This window comes from Arabidopsis lyrata (genome assembly GCF_000004255.2).
Source record: "Arabidopsis lyrata subsp. lyrata unplaced genomic scaffold ARALYscaffold_3, whole genome shotgun sequence".
Taxonomy (NCBI): Eukaryota; Viridiplantae; Streptophyta; class Magnoliopsida; order Brassicales; family Brassicaceae; genus Arabidopsis; species Arabidopsis lyrata.
The window spans coordinates 2,078,031-2,102,852 of record NW_003302553.1 but is presented as its reverse complement, the minus strand read 5'-3'; the positions used below and the strand labels follow the sequence as shown (position 1 = coordinate 2,102,852).

General features: G+C 37.1%; 7 protein-coding genes and 1 non-coding gene across 9 annotated transcripts; 2 read left to right on the top strand and 6 right to left on the bottom strand.

Annotated features, from left to right (window-relative positions):
- Nucleotides 1-330: 330 nt before the first annotated feature.
- LOC9320582 lies at nucleotides 331-3,892 on the bottom strand. The gene is made up of 6 exons (XM_021031922.1): nucleotides 3,291-3,892; nucleotides 2,469-2,641; nucleotides 2,242-2,297; nucleotides 2,109-2,134; nucleotides 1,610-2,024; nucleotides 331-1,129 (listed from the first exon to the last, which is right to left on the bottom strand). Exons 1-6 carry the CDS (start codon nucleotides 3,487-3,489, stop codon nucleotides 712-714), a joined length of 1,287 nt encoding a protein of 428 aa, XP_020887581.1. The 5' UTR covers nucleotides 3,490-3,892; the 3' UTR covers nucleotides 331-711.
- A 1,540-nt stretch (nucleotides 3,893-5,432) lies between these two features.
- Nucleotides 5,433-6,590, top strand: LOC9318490 (translationally controlled tumor protein 2). The gene is made up of 4 exons (XM_021033357.1): nucleotides 5,433-5,751; nucleotides 5,843-5,971; nucleotides 6,085-6,242; nucleotides 6,333-6,590. Exons 1-4 carry the CDS (start codon nucleotides 5,626-5,628, stop codon nucleotides 6,451-6,453), a joined length of 534 nt encoding a protein of 177 aa, XP_020889016.1. The 5' UTR covers nucleotides 5,433-5,625; the 3' UTR covers nucleotides 6,454-6,590.
- A 238-nt stretch (nucleotides 6,591-6,828) lies between these two features.
- Nucleotides 6,829-9,712, bottom strand: LOC9318489 (26S protease regulatory subunit 6A homolog A). The gene is made up of 10 exons (XM_002882376.2): nucleotides 9,469-9,712; nucleotides 8,941-9,057; nucleotides 8,644-8,751; nucleotides 8,347-8,538; nucleotides 8,069-8,260; nucleotides 7,790-7,908; nucleotides 7,611-7,698; nucleotides 7,398-7,517; nucleotides 7,176-7,316; nucleotides 6,829-7,087 (listed from the first exon to the last, which is right to left on the bottom strand). The coding sequence occupies exons 1-10, from the start codon at nucleotides 9,586-9,588 to the stop codon at nucleotides 7,010-7,012; spliced, it is 1,275 nt and encodes a 424-aa protein (XP_002882422.1). The 5' UTR covers nucleotides 9,589-9,712; the 3' UTR covers nucleotides 6,829-7,009.
- Nucleotides 9,713-12,457: 2,745 nt separating this feature from the next.
- TRNAE-UUC lies at nucleotides 12,458-12,529 on the top strand. The gene has a single exon. It is a non-coding gene; the product is annotated as a tRNA-Glu (tRNA).
- A 140-nt stretch (nucleotides 12,530-12,669) lies between these two features.
- On the bottom strand, nucleotides 12,670-15,195 carry LOC9318488 (F-actin-capping protein subunit alpha). Its single transcript, XM_002882375.2, has 10 exons — nucleotides 14,965-15,195; nucleotides 14,700-14,815; nucleotides 14,240-14,329; nucleotides 14,088-14,152; nucleotides 13,701-13,862; nucleotides 13,528-13,606; nucleotides 13,349-13,426; nucleotides 13,106-13,180; nucleotides 12,985-13,020; nucleotides 12,670-12,887 (listed from the first exon to the last, which is right to left on the bottom strand). Exons 1-10 carry the CDS (start codon nucleotides 15,164-15,166, stop codon nucleotides 12,780-12,782), a joined length of 1,011 nt encoding a protein of 336 aa, XP_002882421.2. The 5' UTR covers nucleotides 15,167-15,195; the 3' UTR covers nucleotides 12,670-12,779.
- Nucleotides 15,196-15,408: 213 nt separating this feature from the next.
- LOC9318487 (tafazzin) lies at nucleotides 15,409-18,396 on the bottom strand. 2 transcript variants are annotated; one of them, XR_002333714.1, is made up of 8 exons: nucleotides 17,919-18,396; nucleotides 17,549-17,667; nucleotides 17,405-17,470; nucleotides 17,107-17,304; nucleotides 16,884-17,002; nucleotides 16,652-16,757; nucleotides 15,551-16,164; nucleotides 15,409-15,443 (listed from the first exon to the last, which is right to left on the bottom strand). XR_002333714.1 is itself a non-coding variant. In XM_002882374.2 (7 exons), exons 1-7 carry the CDS (start codon nucleotides 18,142-18,144, stop codon nucleotides 15,613-15,615), a joined length of 1,386 nt encoding a protein of 461 aa, XP_002882420.1. In that variant the 5' UTR covers nucleotides 18,145-18,396; the 3' UTR covers nucleotides 15,454-15,612. The 2 variants fall into 2 exon arrangements, 1 of the variants encoding a protein (XP_002882420.1); XM_002882374.2 differs by lacking the exon at nucleotides 15,409-15,443 and having other exon boundaries at nucleotides 15,454-16,164.
- A 107-nt stretch (nucleotides 18,397-18,503) lies between these two features.
- On the bottom strand, nucleotides 18,504-20,308 carry LOC9318486 (REF/SRPP-like protein At3g05500). Its single transcript, XM_002882373.2, has 3 exons — nucleotides 19,972-20,308; nucleotides 19,405-19,629; nucleotides 18,504-19,154 (listed from the first exon to the last, which is right to left on the bottom strand). Exons 1-3 carry the CDS (start codon nucleotides 20,011-20,013, stop codon nucleotides 18,681-18,683), a joined length of 741 nt encoding a protein of 246 aa, XP_002882419.1. The 5' UTR covers nucleotides 20,014-20,308; the 3' UTR covers nucleotides 18,504-18,680.
- Nucleotides 20,309-21,599: 1,291 nt separating this feature from the next.
- Nucleotides 21,600-22,407, bottom strand: LOC9318485 (protein RALF-like 22). Its single transcript, XM_021033901.1, has one exon. It carries the CDS (start codon nucleotides 22,305-22,307, stop codon nucleotides 21,951-21,953), a length of 357 nt encoding a protein of 118 aa, XP_020889560.1. The 5' UTR covers nucleotides 22,308-22,407; the 3' UTR covers nucleotides 21,600-21,950.
- Nucleotides 22,408-24,822: the final 2,415 nt, after the last annotated feature.

Genomic DNA, 24,822 nt, shown 5'->3' with positions numbered 1-24,822 from the left:
AGGTCCGAGGAAACTTGTACCTTTTGTTTTTGTATTCCTTGTTATGGGCCTGTTTTCATTTCTTGGTTTTGAGCCCACTATTTTTGTGTTGACTCTTGGTTGGTGTTATTACTCTTTCAGACATTTTCTCTAACATTGCCGCAGATGGTGTCTGATTATAAAAACTACTTTATCAATGATTATTTTTCTACGCAACAAATGGAGACAGAATCGAAAGATTCATTGTTGGCTTAGAATGTTCGATTTTGTTGTCAAATATAGTCTTGGTAATTTGACCTTGGTTTTTATTTTGTATGGAAAACAAAACAGAGACCATCAAAATTTGGGATAAGAAGGAGAAAACTCAACATTTTAGAATTTAACAAAACCAGATAGGAAAAAAGTTTCATTAGGGTACTTCATCACTTTGATACCCATTGTCGCCACATTAAAAAACAAATACCCAACGACCTCTTTCGCTCCCCCGATTCAAACCAGACCTCGAACCGCACAGTCACACCACCAACGCGGGGGAGGCAGTCTCTCTCCAAACCATTACATACCATTTTGTGTTTTTAGATTATCAATTCATCACATAACTTGAGCATGCAGTTTTCAGGTTTTCTCAAATATCAAATTCCCAATGTTTTTTTTTTTTTTTCTTTTTTTGATTTGTGTCCATCATGAGAATTGCCCGACCGGTGAGAATCTCGACGGGTACTGACTCAGTTCTTACGATGATCCTCCTCCGCCCCCGTGCCTCTGATGGAAGCTTCCTGATCCTTCGTTAAATGAAGATGTCCAAATGTTTGGTTCTCTGTCCATCTGATTAATCGAGTAGGCTTGTTGTGATTGCATATAAGGATCTCTCTCCCATATGTTAAACCGGATAAAACCACTCCCGCCTGCCTGATCCGAAGAAGATGATGTTGATCCCATCCCGGAAGCTATTCCTCTAGCGGGCCTCCGGCCAGACGGGAATACAGGTCCTCGAGAGACTATAGGCGAATCCGGCTGGTGTGACTGTGCAGAAGACTGTTGGTAATACGCTTGAAGAGCCTGCATTCTGTCTCGGGTCCGAGCGTTGCTTCCTGGAAATGGTGGTGTCCTCGGAACAGATGCCACCGAGCTACCCGCTCTACCACTGGAACTGCAGAAACCAGCCATTAGATGTGTTTTAACAAAAAAAAATATGATAGTTAATGAAAGGTCTTATTGGTAAACCTGTGGTATCACGATATAACAGGCTTTTTCCAATCACGTTTATTTGCACATTAATCCATTCCGCAAGATTGATGACTAAAATGCAAACTAGATATGGCATAACACAAGTTTTCCAGAATATCAAGTTTATCTTTCTTATTTCTTTCCACCATTCCATTCCGCAAAATTAATTTATTGCCACAATTCAAGAGTGTTGTTATGAACCGGTGCAAGCAATTGCAAAAAGAGAAATATATAACACTTCAGTAATTCAATTTTGAGAGATCTTTGTACAAAACCAAAAATTTGAATCCTGTGAGCACTATATAATATAAGATGTTGTGAAGAAATTCTCAAAACCTTTGTAATTAAGGTCATATTTTATGTTCAATAGTGATATACCTAAACCAAGGCAGAAAATATTTACCTGTGACCATGAAATGGACGCGTGAAATGTGGCGGTCTGGGTCTGATCACATCTGAACCGTTAGTTCGAGAAGTCCTCGCAGCAGCTGGTGGAGGTGTGGGCTGAGTAGGACTACCCACATGAGGGCCAGAAGCAGAGAAATGCTGTGGCGGTGGGGGTGGAGGCGGGTGATAATCCCAGCCGTGATAGTGCGGATCCACAGGGAAACCATATGGAGTTGGGACTTCACCAGAAACCGAAGAGCCAGTGTTCCAGTGACTACTGAAACTAGAACTGTCTGAAACGCCTGCAGCACCACCACTGCTTGAGGAAGACGAATGAACCGGGCCAAAATAGGTTACATATGGACATGGATGACCTGCAGTTGGCGCTGCTGGTTCAGTATAGTAACCTTGCTGTCCCAAAAGATCGTGATCTGTACCACAAATCCAAATTTCAGAACCGTGAGAAGTAGGTAATGAGAACAAAAATGAAATAACCAATCTGACAATGTTCTTACATGAACCCGGCGAAAATTCTCCATCCCTACAAAGTTTGAAAGAGATTCATCAGCAAAGAAGGAAGAGAATGCCAGTTTTGATTGCCAAAAGTAGCAGAAAAGAGATTTAAATGGGTCTTATGTAGTTGCTTACTCGAAAGAAGGAAGACGGGCTGAGCTTCCAAATGGGCACCAGTGAACTCCAAAAGACTGCAAATGTACATAAACACAAGGCATTTTCGAGATGGAACATAATTGAAGCTATCAAATAAGATGAACAGCGATATTTCAATAATTAAACTCAGCATATGAGGCAAAGAAGTGAAAAGTAATGCAAAAGCGCAAAGAAATTTGAGACGGATTGGGTTACGAGTTTCTTACCAATTCAGAGTATGCTCCAATATCATAAATATCTTCTTCGTGAACCCAATCCTCAACACTGAATTCAGGATATGTACGGCAACCATTTGCATAAAGCCACTGGCCTTTTTCTACTTTCCGACAGTTGGGGCATTGCATCACTCCCTTTGCATTGAAAGCAGAACCAATACAATCTTAAGAACAAAGAAAACAGATGTGAAGTTAGATGGCTTTGTGAAAAGCATAAGAAACCAAACATGAAGCATAATGACGAATAATCCCTAATCTGAGGGAATAATTGATCGGCTTATAGATACAAACACACAGATACTGATATCTAGAGATCCAAGATTGTCAAAAGGTTCATATGCACTTGCGAGCAATGCATTCCCTTATAGGCAAATACAAATCAAGAGAACATAATGCATGTAATAATGAAACACAAATGGCACGAACATTCTGAGATTATGAGCTAATACATGCATCAAAAAAGGTGGAGAGGTCAATCTAAGAAACTTGGGAGTTGCAATGAAATAGTGATCGAACAATCATTGATGCTATATCCGTAACCTCACATAATTCGACCAGATCAAAACTATATAAAGCATGAAGCCATTAGTTTCAGAGCGCAAAAACCAAATCATGAGAGCCACATCACACAAACAATGGTATGGTAGCCAAAAAAAAACAGAATGTAACAGGTTCGTAGTTCACAAATCGAATCAAAGAGGGGTAGATCTGGGTGATTCAAATCAAAATCTTAAGCAAATTCTTTACTTTTTTTTCAAACAATCGAATAATAAAAAAGAAAAGAGTATCGTCTCAAAAAATCCGCAAACTCACCAAGATGGAACTGATGGTCACATTGAAGATTAGCCCAAGCTCGATCGCCGTTTTTAACAACCGTCTCGAGACAAATGGAACACGCAACAGAACCAAAACCATCACCTTCGTCGCGAGAATCGCCATCGGCAGCACTACCTTCGTCGGCGAGATCATTATCACCGAAATTGAATTTGTTACCCTTATTACCTAAACCCATAACCAAAATCGAAATCAAAACAACCCAAATCTCAAAACCCTTCTTTTTTTTTTTTTTTGCTTTCTTATGAATCAACCACAAAAATTCGAACCCAAAAATCACTCTCCCGAATTCCTTACGCTTCGATTGGATTCGATTAAATTACCAGAATGATTTATTTAATCCTTCTATGAATCCGTGAACTCTCTTCGATCGTCACCACCAGAGAGAGAGACCCAGGAAAAAAAATCGCTCTTTTGATTTTATAGAGTTTTTTTCTCGGTAGCGTTATGTTTTGTGTGAGAAAGATTGGGTTACGGGGAAGAAGAAAATGACCGCTGTCCAAAGACTAGAATGGACGGTTCAGATTTATTCTGACGGATTTGTCTACTTTACCCCATCAGCTGCTTGCTTCCCCAAAGCTTTTTCCAATTATTTGGATATCAAATATTTTAATTAAACCACTATTGGTATTTTAGCTTTCTATTTTTGGCTCTCATAATAAATGACTTTGGGTTTCATTCTGATTTCGTTTTGATTATTCTGTAAAAAGAGATATTTTTCATTTTTCTACCAAACTAATACAGATTTAGTCCTTTTCCAAGTTTATTTCCGATTATAATGTTATTATGTTATCTATTGTATTAATCGGATTTGAGTAATTTGACCGTAGATGATGACAATGCCAGTAATACAAATTTTCGTCATGTTAACTTTGGTTTTCAATTTGATTCGATTAATTTTGTTCCTAATTGTTTGAAAAATAAGAATTTAATGGGATCTCATCTTCTAGTACATGTGAACTAAAACATGTTAGAAACTGGAAACCAATTTTAACCCTTATACATTTTTTTGTTACAACAATATCTTTAGGTTTTTTCACATCTCACTAAATATAATTAAACATATGTTGAACGTTAAGTTTTATGAGATTTATAATATATGATTTTCATATATCATATATGCATAGGCAGAATAGCAACTTGAATATTAGCAAAGATATTGTGGGTTCTCAAAAATAAAAATTATATTAAGAGCTTTTTTGTGTCCTCATAGATTCGATTAATTCCCTCACAATTTCTACTATATGGAAATTTTACAATATGAGTAAATAGTAAAATAAGTTTTGAAGGTCAATAGTAGTCAAAGTTTTAGTTAGCCCAATGTGACGATGTTCCCAAGCGAATTATTGCGTCCACATGCCTAAAGTGGTTTATTCGCGCCGACTTTTGCAGCTCTGCTCCCCCTCCTAGTTACCAATTTCGCTCTTTTACTTTTACTTTCTACAGTGAAATTACTTTACGAGTTTAACCCGAAACCGTTACTATATTTAGGTGAATGGAACATAGTTTTCAAAAAGTTGGTTCTTGTCGATTTCATTAACATCTATTGATTCTATTCTGAAAGAAAACAAAAATTCCATAATTTTTGACAAAACTGAACCTCAAGAAGACCGGTTAGAGTAGAGTTACAAACTTAAAACGTGTTGTTGAAATAAATTTGTGACATGTAAAACAGTAAGCTAAATGTATTTACGATGGTTTTATACCAATACTGTTTTATGGAGTACTTTTATTATTTACTCCTAAGTTAAATGTATTTAAGGAGGACTTTTTTATTTACTCGTAAGTTTGTTTCCATAAGTTTAATGCTTATTTCATTTAACGGTCAAGATTTAATTCACGTAAATAAGGGAATGGCTCTGATTCAACAAAGGAAATATTCCTTTTTCTAGTAGGAGAAAAAAGACTTAAGACGAGCAAGAAAAGGAAACAAGACTCTTCCTCGTCTTAGTTAAATGTCAAGTCACCATGTCACCATAAACTCTATATATAGACTTCTTCTCTTTTCTCTTCTTTTCATCAAATTCTCTACTGCTCTCTAAGTTTACTGATCAAATCAGCGAAAGAAAACAAGACATAAATCTCTCTTTAGCTCTATTCAAACATGTTGGTCTACCAGGATATTCTTACAGGTATGTAACAAGATGGTTCTGGTTCATGTCGTAAATTACGATATTTGGTATTAATGATTTGCTTTAGCGTTTCGTTTTCTAGGATTTTAATTGTGTTTTGTTATCGTCCAACCTCAATCATCGTCACTTAACATATTGATTTGTATTTATTTATCTAAAAACAAAACATATATTGATTTTGTATGTATTGCTTGTGTCAGAAGCTAAAGTTTGTCTTTCTTTTTGATCAAACAGGCGATGAGCTTCTCTCTGATTCCTTTCCTTACAAGGAAATCGAGAACGGCATGTTATGGGAAGTTGAAGGAAAGGTACGTCTATTCTTAAATAACGATTTTTTTCATTAAAGATCAATGCTGGTTGAAGTTAAACTGATGTATTGTTATGTTTTTTGTTCATCAGTGGGTTGTGAAAGGAGCTATGGATTTTGATATTGGTGCGAATCCATCGGCTGAAGAAGGCGGTGAAGATGAAGGAGTAGATGATCAAGCTGTGAAGGTTGTTGACATCATAGATACGTTTAGGCTTCAGGTAGAATTCAAAGACCTTTTTAATCTTCTTTTCTTTGAGCATAAGAAACACAAGACACAATATTTTAGATAAGTTTGAGATTAACTTTTGGGTATTTATATATGTTCTGGCAGGAGCAACCATCGTTTGACAAGAAACAATTTGTGATGTTCATGAAAAGATACATAAAGCAACTAAGCCCTAAGTTGGACTCGGAAAAGCAAGAGCTGTTTAAGAAACACATTGAGAGTGCCACTAAGTTCTTGATGTCAAAGCTCAAAGACTTCCAATTGTAAGCTCTTCTCGTTTACCTTTTTTATCTTCAATTTCTTTTTAAGTTAAACTTTGTATAATTGGTGATTACTTTTTAAAAATGTGACAGCTTTGTGGGAGAGAGCATGGAAGGAGAAGAAGGGAGCTTAGTGTTTGCTTACTACAGAGAAGGAGCCGCTGATCCTACTTTCCTCTACTTAGCCTACGGCTTGAAGGAGATCAAGTGCTGAATGTGTTTCCTCTCTTTATTTTCGAGGTTTTACTTTTTGTTAGTTGACGATTTCTCGTGTCTTTTGGGTTAATAATCTTGAGAGATATTACCATTTTTGAGTGAAGTTTTTGTTACTTTATGCAATTTCTTTAAACTGAGCAGAAAGGAATTTTTAGTCTTTAAGTGGGTTATAAGTTATAACGGAAAAGGCTGCCTGATTAGTGGAAAAAATTGCTTGAAAATTTACCCGTGAATTATATATTTCGTGAATATTAGTATATCCAAAAACTAAAAGTTTAGATAGAAATTGATTGGAATATGTTCTTGAGATTTTTCTTAACAAAACATATATTCAAAATAGAAAAGGTCTATAAACCATGTAACATGCAAGGTATAAGCAGTAGCTATTAAGATTCAATATTTTAGGAAAAAAAAAAAGATAAACACAATTAATGTATTTTGATAATAGATTATCCAGATTCGAAAATTTTAAAAGATCCAAATCGGAATGAGGGTACAAGTCAAACTAGTTGAAAGATAAACGGCATTGAGAAATATAAATGATGACAGAGAGATCAGGCGTAGTAGTTCAAGCTTGCTTTCTTCTTGGCCTGGACTTGGATAATACCTTCATTGAAGTCTTCATGGTTCACCTGAACAACAGAGAACCCCACCTTTAAAAACCAGACTAAAACTACAATCATAAAGCTTATTCCATTAAGACTTTTGTATCTGTTTTACCTCTGTGGCATCACGGCGAAGCGCTAACATGCCTGCCTCTACACACACTGCTTTCAGCTGAGCTCCATTGAAATCATCTGTTGATCTTGCAAGCTCCTCAAAGTTGACGTCTGGGTGGACATTCATCTTCCTTGAGTGAATCTGGATTCATTCAGTTAGGTTAGTTGTGTTATGTGACGTTTTAGTTATCAAGGAACATGTTTAAAAACTGGGAGAACAAACCTGTAAGATTCTGGCTCTGGCTTCTTCGGTTGGGTGTGGGAACTCGATCTTTCTGTCTAGCCGACCAGAACGCATGAGTGCTGGATCCAGAATATCTGCACGGTTAGTGGCTGCAATCACCTGAAAAATTGAGAGGTATGGTTTTCTTTATGGGAGGACTTAGAGATGAGTATGATTAGTAGTACGTAGAATGGAATGGATAAAGACTCTCACCTTAATACGTTCATCGCTGCTGAATCCATCAAGTTGATTGAGCAACTCCAACATAGTTCTTTGCACTTCCCTGTCTCCACTGACTTCACTGAACTCTCAACCAAAGAATATGATTTGAGTAAATTGCTGAGGAAGTAGTGCAGAAATACATGAATTTGGAATCAGAAAAAGATTTGTACCTGTCGAAACGCTTTGTACCGATGGCATCGATTTCATCTATGAAGATAATGCACGGAGCTTTCTCTTTGGCAAGTTGAAAGGCATCGCGGACAAGCTTTGCTCCGTCTCCAATGAACATCTGTATATACATGGATATATGTCATCAAGTCATTACAACCAAGTATCATTATAGCTTGTCACATGTATTTATTGTTGTCAGAAGACTCCACTAAAATCTTATATCCAGACAGGGTAAAGAATTCAAGGAGATGAGAATTGAATCTGACACTCATATATACCTGGACTAATTGAGGGCCTGCCAATTTAAGGAAGGTGGCATTGGTCTGTGCTGCGCAGGCACGAGCCATTAAAGTTTTACCAGTCCCTGGAGGACCATACAAGAGCACTCCCTTTGGTGGACGAACACCCAGCTTCTCAAAACGTTCCTTGTGTGTCATTGGAAGCACAATTGCCTCTACAAGCTCTTGGATCTGTTCCAGAAATAAACTCAATTAGATTCACTACGCACGCTGAGGCAAAGTCGATACACCAGTTTAACACAATGTGATAAACTTACCTGCTTCTCTAGTCCTCCGATGTCATTGTAATCTTCAGTTGGTTTTTCATCGACCTCCATGGCTTTAACCCTAGAGTCATACTCGGATGGCAAGGTATCCAAAATCAAGTAGCTATCTTTATTAACTCCAACCAAGTCACCAGGTTTCAAACTATCAGGATCCACGAGTCCAACCACTGGTAGAAAGATGGTCTGCACTCCACATCAAGAAACAAAAAGATTCGTTCAGACATGAAACGAGAAAAAGAACCAGATAATGTAGAAAACATATCTGGAGAATGGAGAAGGAAGTCTCACCTGCCGTGTAGACGTTTTCAACACAACACATTTTCCTTTCCGTTGAGAGTCAAGATCAATATTTGCACCATCTTCCTCAGCATCATCTTCCGGATTCATCTCCAAAATCTAATAGAATAATAAGGTAACACAACAGTTAGACTTCAAATCGAACAAAAACGGTATTAAGAACAAAAAATTTACAGGCCATAAAGTAACGAACAATCTCCAATAGGAGAAAACTCTGTAGGAAAGTACCAAAAATCAGATCCAAAGATAAATCAAATCCAAAAAAAGATAAGAAAACTTGTAGAATACCTCCACAATGTTGCCAACCAAGTAAGGTAGCTGCTTGTTGAGTTTAATCTTCTCCTGATTCTCCTTAATCTTCTCCTTGTAAGAATCACATTCTAGATTTGTTCTTTGTGCGTCTTCCTGAATCCCCATTAAAGAAAAACACAAGATCCGCAATTTCAACATTCATCATATTACAGAACGCAAATAAGGTTACAGATGGAAATTGAATCAGAAATCCAAATTTGCAACAAAAAGGAGTAGCTTTATAATTCGATCAATCTCAGTTGTGTTAAGAAAATCCAAACTTTGAGGTAACACACACCAAGAAATCACAAGAAGGGACATCAAATTAAAGGTTTAGTACATCTCCTGCTTCCACGGATTACAGGAATTTCAAACCCTAAACCCGTAATCGCGAAAAATTGAAACCAGATTCGAGCCTGACCTTACTGGAATTAAAGCGATTGATGAACCCAACTTAAGTCCTATGATACAATCATGAATAACTATATAAGATAAGGGAGATCGAGAGAGATATTGGGGGCGAACCTTGAGAATTCGAATCTCGTTATCGAGGAGACGAGTAGCTCTAGTGATATCTTCGGTGGACATGGAAGCGAGCTGATCCTCTTCGAAGCTTGACGTATCTTCAACCATAGGAGTTGCCATTTCAATACCCAAATCGGAGAGAGAGATCGCCGGGAAGAGAAGAGCAAGAGTTAGGGGTTTCTCAAAGGAGCGACTATGAGAAAAAGGGTAGAAGAGGAGAGCAAAAAAAACAAATAAATAAAAAAAAAGTTTTTTTCTTCGGAAAACTTGTCTTCAAAGAAATGCATACGGGAAAACCTCTGAATGAATTAGAGTCTTCCACAGTTCCACGGGAAAACCTCTGAATGAATTAGAGTCTTCCACAGTTCCACTTCCTCCCGAATAACTCTAGAAACTTTATTAGAAAATTCTTTTAAATAAACCTTCCTACAAGTTTTATCTAATCGGTTTTATGCAACATCAAGTATACTCCTTGATTTTCAACCGAAAATTTTATAATTTCAAATAAACATACAATTCTTAAAAACCTTTAATTTCTCTCACAGTCTCTTTCTAAAAAACCTTTAGCCTTAATCGTAAGAAACTCTATCGATTTTAACCACTACATAATCGAGAGCCTAGGTGGTCTATTTCTACAAGTAGTGCACCCAATTTCCTAATCCTAGTATCTTCTAGGAAATCATACAATGCGTCAATGGAAATAGTACCGTCTTTCGATATTGACGATTTCAAGTTAACTTGATCGATCGTTAGAACTGATTCTCCATGTCTCAGCACCCTCAACATCTTGTCGGTGCAATAAACTTATACGTACGTTCATGAGTCATGACCCATTAGTTGCATTTAATATTAGTGTTAAATCAATTTTATTTGATAATGTTGTTTGAAATATGAGTCTGATCCCAAATTTCAAACAGAAGGGTGAATAAACCAAATCAGAGCTTTTTAAGAAGTTATTTGGATACGATTAATTAAAACATCAGAAAACCTATACAAATTCTTGTCGTATATTCGAGCAGTAAAAAAATATGCTCAAATCTCAATCTGAGGAATCATTTTTCTAAAAGAAACACTAATCAACAACAGAAAAGTAGTAGCAATAAACAAGCTTATAACCTACAGAAGCAAACTTGCCGAACACGTTTGAGTTCATCCTTGTCTGCGAGATGCTTCATTAGCTCCAGCTCCAGACATCAGCTTGAGTATCTGAAACTTAAAATGAGGGCAAACAGCGAATGATAATGCATACAAACGTGAATCAAAAGGGGTTGGCATTGCAAGCATCCAAGTGACGATACAAGTAGGGTTTAATCTCTACACTGCATGTTTCAATGCATGAAAATTTTACCTTCTATGGACAATTCATGCTCAAACTCTACAGCCAGACTACAGAGACCTAAACAAAGCATATAAAACTTTTGAAATCTGAAAAGTAAAAAGACCTCTTCATTTCCATCATAAACAAGTTTCGCCCTGCGCATGAATTCGTCGTGTATTTCGTCCTTCCTCTTCAAGTTTCGTTTAGATATAGTATATTCTGAGGTAAAAAAAGAAAGAGGGTTTTAGATCATTGACAGACTCGTATTTTTTTTTAGAAAACGAAAATTTCAAACTTTGTTAAACTTTTCGATCAAACCCAAATAGTAGATAAACTACCCCAGAAAATGTAGCCAAAATATCCAACTAAAGCTGCTAGTCCTGGTCCAGTAGAGGGGCGCCGATGTTGTTCGAGGTGGCCAAGTTTCTGCGAAAATTCGATGATACAGATAGAAATCATAAAAACATAGCCAAACAAAAATTCATGCGAACAAAAAATTCTCGATTACACCGAGAGTCGGCTTCGACATTTCTTCTCTGCTGTGTGTTTGGCTCTCCAATCGTAAATTAGGGTTTCTTAAGGACTCGGATGGGCCTGTCCTGTTGGGCTTCAAAGTCGCTCGTCCTTTCATTAGCAACATTTCACTAAAATTCTTGAAATCATATACGTAATGCAATTGCACAGATCATATATCTAAATAATTTCTCACACCTGAGGTTGAACAGCAAAGCTGTTATTGTTAACAAAAGTTTCAGCATACAAAATGTTTCTTAAAGAGTTGTGAACCAAAAGGTTTACTGGATCAACCATAAATATATCCTATGCAGATGATGATGTTCATTTGGCAGATGATGTTATTCCATAGTATTTTCGCTTCCATTCCAATATACTTTCAATCTCAGCTAGGTACTGCTGCTTAGCCTCCCACTCCTGAAACACAAGATGGCCATATTAAGATTATATATAAACATTAAGTTTGAGGCGAGATAATTATTGTTTGATTTACCCTTTCAATCTCCTTAGCTTCTCTAAAGTTGCTGTGACTGAAAATGCGAACGAGAAGAGCACCTGAGGAGAGAAAGGAAACGAGTGTTGAAAGATGACTTGTTATCTTTGAAGTCAGAATCATCAGGAAACGAACCAAAAAACAGCTAGCATACCAGAACCAAATCCGTAAGCCAGTCCGAAACCTAAGTTAAAAATATACTCCATCACAGTTCGCTCCACATATTCAACATCTGCAAAAAGTGAAATTTCTTTTTTTCTTCTTCAAATCCGTCGTGAGAGGATATTTGACATATAAATACATATCCATTAGATTTGAGAAAGAGATATACCATTTTTGTTACATTGCGAGGAAGAGAAATGGCGACACCCAAGGGATTTCCTCCCTCGGCGATAATACTGCAAATTTTGGGGATGATGACTTATTTTAAAATTTTAATCGATCCAAAACACAGTAATAAACGGTTTCCATTACCTGTACAATCAGAGGTCTCAGCATGATGGAAATTAGGGTTTGTTGCTCTTCTTCTCTTTCGACGTGGTGGGTTCGGCGGTTCGCCTCTTTCTTAATCAAACGACTCGGGGCATTAAACTTTCACTATGGGCCTGTCTTTCAAATTACAGGTTTAGAATCATATTTTCAGTTTTACTAACTGTAATAACAAATCCGTTGTCGTCCAGCGGTTAGGATATCTGGCTTTCACCCAGGAGGCCCGGGTTCGATTCCCGGCAACGGAGGTTTTTTTCCAACCCAACTTGAACTCTTTCATGCGGCTTTTAGAACAAAGAAACCAAACAATATCGATCATATAAACTATTTTTTTGTCAACACTTACATGCGGTTTGTGCATTACGCCAAAGGAAAAGCCAAGACACGATACAACAAAAATAATAATATCAATATGATACTTTTCCCTTCACTTACATAATGGAAATCACAGAAACTTGACAACGAAAAGAAAACTCAAGGTTGCGAGTTGATGATTGGTCACTTGCCAAGTCCAAGTTCTTTCTCAACCTCCCTTGTCAGGCTGAACTGTAAAGTGTTCTGCCATGGGAACAGAGTTCGTGTCACCGGCAGTTTCCTCCTCAAATCCTGCAATATTCCAAATATCTGCTCAGAAACTTATAAATACACCTCGAGGTTCCCATCGTGCAGCCACTGAAATCGTTATTTGAAAAGAGACGATTACCTTAAAAGTGTTATCCGGTAATTTTGAATAAGCTACCTAATGATTGGGTCAGATACAACAAGATTAACAACACAGGAAATGGAAAAATAACGAGATAAGTGATGAGTTGCTATTTGAAAACCTCTAGAGATGCAAGGTACTCTGTTTCATGGTGCCTGATAATATTGGCTATGGCCATCGCGCAGTCATCCGCAGACTGTAAATGGAAGAAGAATCAACGACAAGGTTACATCAGAGCCTACACATATTTCTTCTCTTGGTGTATATTATATGCTAGCCTGGCTTGGCTTCTGGTAAGATTATTGTACGCGATTTCGCAGATATAATGCACTGTCGAGTATGTGGATATCGGATGAGGAGGTACCTGAAATATTGTTGAATCTTGGAAATCTTTTTTTGCATCTAATTCCACATTTCCCTCTTCAAAATAATGAGCTCCTACCTGAAGAGAAAGTGATATACTTAGAATAAGCTCACTGAACTTCAATTGGCTTAGAATAACGTCACAGTCAACTTACAGAGAAAACAAGTCGCGAATGTTACCTGCAATTTCCCTTTTATGTCAAGCACCTGGGATTCATCCTGGAAATCTATGTTCCATACAGATCTCCAACTTCCATTACTGCAAAACACCCCGGTTTTTGGTCAAACAAAAACATTTTTCTCTCTGAACAATAGAAATGGAGAAAATAAGTAAAAGGTCATTTTGTACTCACCAGAAGTTCTGGGGACTAAGTCTCATGGCAGTAATTATAACAACAAGCTCAAAGTCGGACCCTGGACCCTCAGTATCTTTCCCCTTCACACAATTAACTGCACACATACCTTTCGGATAAGATTCACTAACATATCTCTGGATTTCAGCATCAAGAGCATATCTGTAATGAGCAAAAAAAAAAACCTTTTCATTCTCAGCTGTAAGACAAAAGTAATGTAGATCTCACCAGGTTCATTGCCCTTTATTCCTAAACTTCTGAAAGCGCTTTTCTAATGTTTGCCTTTGTTGCCATAAGAACTTAAGCTACAACTATATGAGAATTCTGAAGTGAATGGTGATGCATGAACCTGATCTTAAATCCTACAGCTGGGTGTGAAATCCATACCTGTACTCCTCAATATACAAAGACGGAAGTTCTTCATCATTTGCAGGCCGTACCTTTGTACAAATCTGGTAAAGAAAGGAGATGTAAGCTTGAATTATATTCACAGCTCATGACACACCATAATGAAGAACAACTACAATAAAATAGTGTACCTGTTTAACATGATCAACTATGGCAACCTGGGCAGTTCTTGGATCAAGGTACTCATTTTCAGTAATTTCACTGTAAGATGACACAATCACCTGAGATGCAAAAAAACAGTATTACTACATCTCGCAGGGAATAAACACACACTAAATGGTATCCCCCAAAACATCTTCAAAAAACATGAAAAGGAGATGCAGGACATATGTTGATTGCCAATTTGATCAACAGTAGTGAATGTAGATATCAGTAGCAAGTTTATGAAAACTCTCTAGCAAAGAAAAAGACACACGACCAAGACACTCAAAGCTCAAAATTTCTCAACTCAAACAACAAAATTTAAGAACTCCTAGTAAAATTAAAAATCTCTTATTTCTAAGATCCACTAATCTCCACGGAAAAGCTAATCCAACTAACTAGAATAGAACCTTAAGATAAAATTCGTTTGAGATTAAGATGATAACTCACATCACCAGCCCTACTGGGCATTTCAAGGCAAATCATGTGAGATTTGTTGTACACTGGAAATGCTTCCATGGCTGCTTCATTGTAGACTTCCTCATCGCTCAAAACCGCCTTTAAATCTGCCAGAAATCCAAAAGATTTTACAGAGAAATCGAAACAAAAATGTCTAATCACGCACCATGCTCAAAACAAAAATGCATACGGAGAATCAACGATCTCGCCTTCTCATACATGGGAGTAAATATGTATGTATGATACATCTATGTACCTTTAGCGACGTAATTGATTTCTCCGGCGGGAGCGTTGAGGAGAAACCACTTTGCGATTTCCTTCCTCTGGTCGTAACTTAGTTCTGTCTCCGGTAACTCGTCTTCTTCATCCGCCATGGCTGCCTCTAACCTCTCTATGATAAAAGTTTGCCGGAGAGAGAAATTGTCGCCGTCGATAACCTCAAGGGATACATTCGTCATTGCACTGATAAACTTTTCGCGATTAAATCCTGACCGTTCGTTTATCATGATTGAATCCAACGGTGTCGTTTTGCTGTGATGGACAGTGCCACGTGGTCATTCTTACCAACGAACGGTCAATATCTTTAGCAAAAACTGGGATTTTATTAAAACCTAATTTACAACAACGAGTTTATTAAAGTTCCTGTGTAATTGACTTACCAAAAAAAAAAAAAAGTTCCTGTGTAATTGAAATTAAAAAAAAAATTCTAAATCTAAATTAGACAAGTAAAAAAACATGGACTAAGTGGGGGCTTAAAAATCCCTGTGACGCGGGCTTAGGCCCAGTTGGCTAATCAGATCACTGTGTGGTCTGGATACTGGGTTATCAAAAAAAAAAAAAACATGGACATTTGTTTTGGGACATAAGCCTCATTACTAAACTAATATTCCTAACGCGAGTTTAACTAGCAAGTGTTTTCTTCTAGTAATCCACGGTTCATAAGATTCACTTCCAAATACTCTCTCCAAGCCTTTAAAGGCCGGATTTGACCAACATTGGCAGATTCACCCCAACTCTTGTACTCGTTCATTAACAACCCTCTAGCCGCGAAACCCATCATCTCCGTAGAGTCCATGAACTTCTTAATCTTCAAGCTGACCCCTCCTTCGGATGAGACTCTCCTTCTGGGAGATCTGAAATTGCCATCATCGGTTTGGGCAATCTGTTTAATACTACTGGCTGATGATTCTTCTGAGAACTGTGCTCCCATCCCAAATGAGTCCCAATCGACTCTGTGTAAGATCTCAGCAGCATGGTCCGAGGATGTATTGGCGTCGTGTGACAACATAGATTGTTGTTCTAGAGATACCCTATCGACTTGTACTTTTAAATCATACAGTCTTTGCCCAATTCTGGACGAAACTGCGTCATACAAGTGTTTCCTTGAGACGTGTTTGGCTCCTTCAGTGCTGAGAATGTCATTAAAATGAATAGGGTCTCCAATGATCACTGTCACCTGCAAAATATTTTTGAGGTTAATTTATAATTAAAGAACGCAAATACATTAAGCAATGTAATAGCCTAATGACAGATTGGTAGCACTACATACTGTATAGCATTTGCACTCCATATCCTTTCATGGACAATACATTTGCACGTACTCAAAATATGAAACCCCCAATTATTGACAGATCCATTAATTTTTAAAGCATTAATTCGAGATACGAGTCACTCCTCAGTATTACTAAAAATCAAGGCCAAAAAAGTTACGAGGGGTCTTAAATGAGTATCCAGGGATTGCAAATCTAACAAAGCAATACATTCTAAACTATTTTAGATCGAGGCAACTACTTATCTGAAAGTTTATGGTTTGTTATTGATTTTCTGATTTTTGGCGAACAGAGATCGTGATGCATCAAACTATATAAATCGTGATGCAACAAACTATAAAGAGACCGAAGCCCACAAACGAGGAAAAAATTTGGAGATTTAGAGATACTCACTGTCTTGCCAATCCGTGGAACACTAGCTCCAACTGGCATTATATCCTGCATACCAGTATGCACAAATGGAACAACCATAGGGAGAGTATCTGCGTCCAAAATCAACCTAAAACAGAGTAAATTACAATAAAACAATTGTAAGCTCGTTGTTATAGAATAATAAAATGATAAGGCCCGCATTATAGTGAAGTGCTTCATATAAGGGAAGTGAACTCAAAGACACATGACTCACCTTCCGATACCCCTCTTCGCTGAGCCCATAGTCTTTCCACCATCCCGGGAGCGACTGCCTTCTGGAAAGATGTGAACCCACCCTCCGCTGTTTAGTTTCGAAATCGCAATGTCCATTCCCTGGAGAAATATGCAAGGACTTGTTTCCATCAGTAAATCTAAATTAGATGTAATAGCAGGAAGAATTCAATAACATTTAGACAACAAAAAGAAAGCTATGTAACCTGCTGATAAATTCCTTCACCACGAGAAACTGGCAAAACTTTGACAGATCGAAAGAAAGCTGAAGTTACAGGGTTTTTAAAGCATCTATCTGTAGCACAAAGCGTCCACCTCAAATTACGGGCATCAAGTAGAAGTTTAGGCGGAAGTAACGAAGCAATGACAAATGGATCATCCACAGATGCAACATGATTGCTCACCTTAAGATAATTTTAGAAGTTCATGGGTAAGAATACAATTAGGTTCATCTAAAAACCCAACCACAAACATACAACATTTCAGAACATAAGTCAAGTATACCGTTACAAGAGGCTTGTTCTTTGGTCTGTTGAGTAAAGCATCATGCAATTTCTCTAAACCATACACCTAAAAAGGAGGTAAACACAATAAGAACTGCGAACACGACTAAAGATAAGAAAGAGGCAGAAATCTAAGATGTCAAACCTGAACACGGTTAAAACCATTCATGAAAACATGACAAGCATTTCCAATAAGGGGAACAGCCACAGCTTGAAGCATCCGGAAAAGAGCAGACTCTTCTTCTGCCGTTAAGTCTTTAGAAACTGCAAGAATAAAGCGTTTCTCTATCAAAATTCCCACAAACCATGGTAGACATAACCAGGAAACAACCCTCAGAATCATCCTAACTCAATTAAGCAAACCCTTCTAAGCCAAATCTAGAGGTGATCTAAAATAAATAACATCATCGAGCTAATCTACACGACTCAAACCATCTCTCAAAGAAACAATTCAAATCACAAAGCTCAATTACACAGATCCACTATTAGAGTCAATAAAAGGCGATGATTCAAACCTCGTCTGCGATAAAAAGCGGGTGGAGAAGGGAGAGACTCCCGGCGAAAGTTCCGGAACCGAGTCACCCAGCGGTGGATAGTGGAAGAGAAGTAACCATCCGGTGAGAAAACCGCAGCTCGACCACGGTGGTCGTCGACGGCGATTCTAAATCGATCACGAAGCTTAAGATTCAACAACAGTGCACTCTTCCATAGATCTGCCTTGTCGACGAATTGAATTCCCATTCTGAATCGTGATTTTACAAAAAAGAGCCGCGCGAAAGATTACTAGTGCAGATTTTATTCAATTAGAAAAACCGACGGAGGAAACTTCACCGGAGAGTGAGAAGATCGTGGAGAAGAGAGAGAGAGAGAGAGAGGAAGTGTCGGGAGGTTTACGTTGCCAAGGGTTTGGAGTGCTAACGTGAACGGCGGTGACTTGTGTGTATAATAGCAACTGGATTAAGTTTTGGATCCGACATGGGCCCATAGTTTCTTGAAACACCAAATCTCATGTCTGCTTCTCTCACCGCTGTGACGCTGTCCATCAAAATAAGGTTTTTTTCTTTTGTCATCATAAGTTATTAAAACTCAAACAAAAAGGGTTTTACACAATCAATAATCCCAAACTTAGATTATACAACTTTTGATTATTAAACGAAACAACGAAAGTTCATGATGAAAAAAAACAAAAGAACGAGAACCAGAGATCAATCGCTAACCAAGATCCGGTTCACCTTAATCCCAACAAAACCATAAATCACACTAACAAAACACCCATATCAATCAAGTGGATGGAACTCCAAAGGCTCGGTCTCAGCTTTCTCCTCAGCGAAGATTTTTGAGATCCTCTCTGTTGGAACCAATGGCATGTACGATGTGACTCTGTACCCTTTCTCTGCAGCCTTAACCACAGTATCATTGTACTTCTCAGAGCAGAAAGCAGCTGTTGGTACAGCAACTTGAGCCAGCCTTGGGAACAGAGGAAGCTGGTTCAGCTTCTTCCAAGCTGAAACGGCACACTGCTCTGCTTTCGGCTCATAGTTTGCATACAACTCCTTAGCAGCAGGTTCGTACTTGGTGTAGACGGATTTAGCCATTCCAGAAGCGGTTTCAACAACACCAGCACGTCGCACCTCAGAGGCCAACGCACGGGCCACAATGGGTGCTATCTGAGCAGCTGAGATGGCTTGGGCAGACACTTGCTTGACAACTGGTGGGACACGACGGTCAAGCTCGGTCACAGACATATCAACCTGCAACAACACAAAACAAAACAGTATTGAACTTGTCAGCTTCAAAAGGAGGGATTCAAATTATACGAACATAATGACATTGACCCGCATACCAAAACCTTCTACATAAGAGTATCTCGAAACAAGAATTTAACATATAAAGACCATTCTACAGAGTTACATAGTAGTAGATTCATTCATTATTCATCAAGAATATAAACAAAAGGCAATTTCAGAAAAATCCAAAGATAGGGAAATCACAAAATTGTACCTTCTGGTCCATGTATTTAAGGACCTCAACAGGGACGTCGTGGTATTTCTCGTAGACAGGACCAACGACAGTCTTGACAGCTCCTTCAACAGATTCAACACCAGGTTTCAAAGGACCAGACTTGTCCTTTGCCTTAGCGTAAATAAGAGCAAAGCGAAGCAGAGCTTCAACAGCAGCAGCTTGCACGAATTGCAAATACTTCAACCTCTCTTTCTCCTCCTTGGTCTGACAAGTTCAAGAATTAAAACATGCAATTAGCCCAAAAATCCTTTATCTAATCTTCTAGATAAGCAAAACATTAACATGCACTACGATCTGTACAACAAACAACATAACTCAAGGGTGATAGAATTGAATTACAGATTCAGGAATAAGCATAAACCGAAATTGAACCAAAAATTCTAATAACCGAAACGTAAAATCAAGATTTGAGACGAAAATCGATAAGAAATTAGAGAGAGAGAGAGAGAGAGAGAGAGAGAGAGAGAGAGAGAGAGAGAGAGAGAGAGAGAGAGATCTCAAAAATCGATACTAGATGTTAAAAGGGATTGAGATTAACGTAATTACCATATCAAGTTTGGGCTGAGCGAGATCCGTTTGAGTAGCCATGATCGAATCGATGCAAAGAGATTATCGAAAAGGCGATTCGTTTGAAGAAGAAGAGAAGAAATTTAAAATTGATTTTTTTGACGAACAAAACAAAGCAATGGTGATGAGAAATTAACGTGACCTAGGTTTCTTTATATAACATGGATTTTTGGTACGTGTGAAACCCTTAATACGCGTGTGTTCTCTCTAATTGGGTCGGTTAGGAGCGCGTCTTTGTATGGCTTTCTCGTAACCATCCATATTCGTTGGGCCGTTGACGACTTATGGGTTGAGTAAATGTATGTCGCTAAGAAAAGGAAAATATCTTAAAAAGGAAGTATTTTAATTATTAGTTATAAATACACGAATATTCTAGAAGTATTAGAAAAACAGATTCTAGTTCGAATGATGAAGACTAGTAGTCAATGGAGGAGTTTATTTTAGATTCTAAATTACACAATCGTGTAGGACCTCTTGGTCTTATAAAGTAAAAACCACCACAAATGTACAATAAGATGCATCAAAACAAAATTGTACAACCCATTCTTCAGAGGAAAATCTTCTTTTTCTAAAATGAATTGATGAGCGTACGAATCTACACAAAACAACAAGCGGCCAAAATTTTGTAAGTACTGATGTCCTGTTTTTTTAGAAGATACTCCCAGGTTTAAAGTAAAAAAAAATAAAAAAATCTTACTTAGTTTAATGATTTTAAAATAGACCAATAAACAAAAAGGGAAAAAAAAATTCATTTATTATGGGCCCAAAAAAAGTTGAAGCCCACTGCTTTAAATTACATGAACACAAACAAAAAAAAAACAAATGCTAAGTCACCTATCATTAAGGCCCAATATTACTAGTAAAGGCCCAATAGAAACATCGAACAAAGGTATTAAGATACCCATGTTAGTACGTGGTATCACATCGGCAAAGTAGGAAATGGAGAAGACAGAAGAGACTAAATAAAACATGTGACCCAAACAAAGCTGCACTCCAACATTAATCTCGATCAAATGACTCAAACTTCTTATGCCTGATTGTGCTATCGATTCCATTGTTAGTACTTGAAACTTGTACAATTTCAAACTTGATGGAGGGAAAATCTTACAGATTCGAGTATATATAATAATTACAACCCCAATGGGTTTTTTAAAAATAAATCATTAGTGACTATGATTCCTGACGCATTCCGTTTATATTTTGCATTTCAAATTATACGGTTCTGTTGATATTACTCCGACTTGTTCTTCTTGTTTGCCACATTTTCATTATTGTACATTCGTTATGACTTATGTGGTTACTAGTTCGTCTATTGAAAGCCTTAATAATGTCTATAAAAATATCCAACGACGCATGTTAATTATATGAAAAAAAATCAATTACAGCCAAAACGAAGTTTCGAGGCTGATAAATTAATATAAGAAGAAAATGTATCGAATTAGGCGTGTTAGGCTGTGATGGTCCCATCATTACCTTATAAGCCAACATGCCACCAACAGCTAACAAAGGATCAATTCAATTCTGCTTTTATTGATCTTTCTGTCTACTATACATTTTACTAAAATTAATTAATACGCTCCAAATATTTATTACTCAAACACCTCAGATTCATAATTAAATTAACGGTAATCACTTTTCATTAACAATTGTTATACTCCACAAAGCTACGCACAGATCTCAAAATCACTTCTCGGACGAATAACTATTTTTAATCTACGCAACTTTGAATTATTTATTTATGTATATAGACAACAACCAAAAAAAAAAAAAAAGAAGAAGCAAATTTTGTTTTTTTTTTTTTGTTTTTCCAAAAAACAAAGACTATAGTAGTAGTTTTTCAAATGTGTAAATCAAACCCATATATCCCGGAATATAAAAATAATTAAAAAAATGAAGATTGAAAAAAGACAGACACAAAAGAAAGGGGCAAAATAGGAAATTCAAGTGACTCATCTTCTTCAACGCCTGCACCTAGTGATGGTGCTGCATCCACGGCTGTAGGGATTCGCCTGAGCTCCACGCTGGCAGTTGTAGTACGACGCACCACGGCGTGAACAAGGCACACTGTTCCTCCTCATAGCACCGTAGCTAATGTACTTCTTCTGTGCTAATATCCGCCGGCTGATTTCTGAATCGAACTCCATCTCTTCTTCTTCGGCTATACACTCAGCGATCGATCCTGTGCATCCAGAGAAGAGCGATGAAGATCCGGTCCTCACGAAATCTAGCGAATCTCCGAAGTCGCCCGTTGATTCGACGGCTGAGATTACGATCGCCAGGATCGCGATGACGGCGTAGATCGCGCGAGTGTTCATCTTTAAGGCGAAACCTTCTCGGTGAATCAGAGTCTTCTCAATTTCTTGTTACTGTTTCTCTCTAGAAGTTGATTCTGTACACAGCTGAAGACAACAGGTTAAGCGTTGGTGTGTAGCTTCTTATAACCTGAGGATTTTATTAGAACGGACTTGTTTTTAGATTTATTAACGAAAATGCCATTGTCTTATTGATTATGAAATTGACTTGAACGCATATTCGTTGCTCTTTATTTTAATCATTTTTTTTTTTGTGAAAGGTCTTTATTTTAATCATGAAATTACAATGTCTAAGCTTTGAAATATTCGTTGGGTTTATTTGAAGTTTTGGATATGTTTTCGTGCATCCACGACTTTCTTAGTTATTAGGACGGATTCAAATAAAATTTTAAATCACAATTAGGTTTACCTTGCAACATTTTTTAAAATCCAAATTGCAACATTTAAGAAGAGCATAGTCTTGAGTATTGAATATTTCTTTACGACCGAGAAATTAATAATGTCATCGGAGAGAATATTGATTTCCTAATTGTGTGTGTTTTTTTAAAATAAAAATTCTAACGAGTCCAAAAGCTATGTAATGGCATTTACGTGATTAATGGGTGAAACCGAGGGGCATAGCTAGGCAGAAACTGGTTGACCGGTTTGTCATTTTCCATCTCGCTTTATCGGCCAAATGGTATGAACTCTAGTTAGACGGCATCCAACATTCCGTTAACGTCAACGCACGTTTTTTTCCTTTTTCCGTTAATGTTTTTTCCCACGGTCCTTACTCTTTCAAGTCCGAGATCAGCGTTAATTGAGAAGAAAAAATGTAATTTTTGGTCTGTTGGTTTGGGTAATTTTTGGTCTGTTGGTTTGTGATTTTTGGTCATGTATATATTTGAAAGAAAATGTGATTTGTGTAATCAATTGTTGATCTAAAGATAGATTGTCTCTTATCATTAGTCAACTACTATATAATTTTGTGCACATTCATATATTTTGTAAAGATGCAAACTTGGTCTAGTAGGTGAAAAGCCAACGTAAAGACATGTAAACCACTATCCCACCATCACCATGGTAACTAATTTATACACTCCATTCATGGGTAGCACTATTTCTCGGTTGACAATTTTTTTTAGATAGAATGAAATAGATTAATTTGACTATCCACATATATAATTTAGAAACGATAATCCATGTGTGTTTCATAACGTTTGTGTTTGTGCATAGATATAATTCAATAGACCATTAGATGATCGATTCTTATTGCGAAATATTTATCATCACAATTTTTTATATTTATTTTATGAACTTGAGAAGTCTGCAGAGGATCGTTTACTTACGCATACTCAAAAAATTTTAAATAAGAAAGCAACGGCTAGTTTGTTTTTTTAATTATTACTCCCTCTGTTCCTAATTGTTTGATTTTTTAGAGTTGTCACACATATTAAGAACTTAATCATTCTTTGATCATTTTAACATTGTTTTTTAATTTTAAATATTTTTAATAATTATCAACCAATAGTAGTCTAAGGGCCTGACTGGTTTAAACGCAGCGGTTGCGGTTGCGGTTGCGGGAGTTTGCGGAAGCGGGCGGTTGCGGTTTCAAGCGTTACCAAGTGTTTTGAACGACTGGTTTAGCGTTTGAAAATGGATGCGTTTGCGGAAGTTTTATGACTGGTAAACTAGCGGGTGCGGTAGCAGTTAAATAGAAAAATGACCAAAAAAATAAAACATATTACAAAGAAAAGAATTAAAAACACCAATATATTATTATGATAATATTAGAAAAATTGAACATGCTTAATAATTAAAACCATAAATAAAGTATTAAATAATTATTCAAAAATAAAAATTTTTGTAATAAGATAGTACTTTATGCTGGTTTAACTCCAAAAATCGCATCAAGTAATGGGACAAACTGTAAATAACGTTGAATTCAATCAAAAAGCAAGTGAGTTTCTATTCGAGAAAACAAATCGAAACATATATTCAATCAAAAAGCAAAGCAATACATAATGAAAAGAAAAACAATGCGATGAAAAATATTCAAAGAGTTACACATGAGGTGGTGAATGAATAAAATTATATATGATACTTACGTTTGGTTCTTGATTTTCATCAGTTTGGGTGTAAGACATTGAGAGAATAAGGTTTTAGAATATTGATTAGGGTTTCTGATGAGAACGTGATACAAAGATGAAAGATATATATAAGATTAATATATTTTATAATAATTATAAGTAAACGTTTGATTTTTTTTTCCAACCGCTACCGCCCGCAACCGCAAATGCTTGCGGGAAGGAGCTTTTGAAATTCAGCGATTTCGAGCGGTTTGAAGCGGTACGGAGCGGTTTCTATGATTGGTACCAACCGCTAACAACCGCAACCGATCGCTAGCAACCGTTAGGAGGGTTCTAGCGGGAGAACCAATCAAGCCCTAAGAAAGTTAATGATTTATAATCATTGTATCTTGAAGTTTACAATTTACTATTATAAGTCAATAAAAATAAAATAAAATTGCTAGAAAATC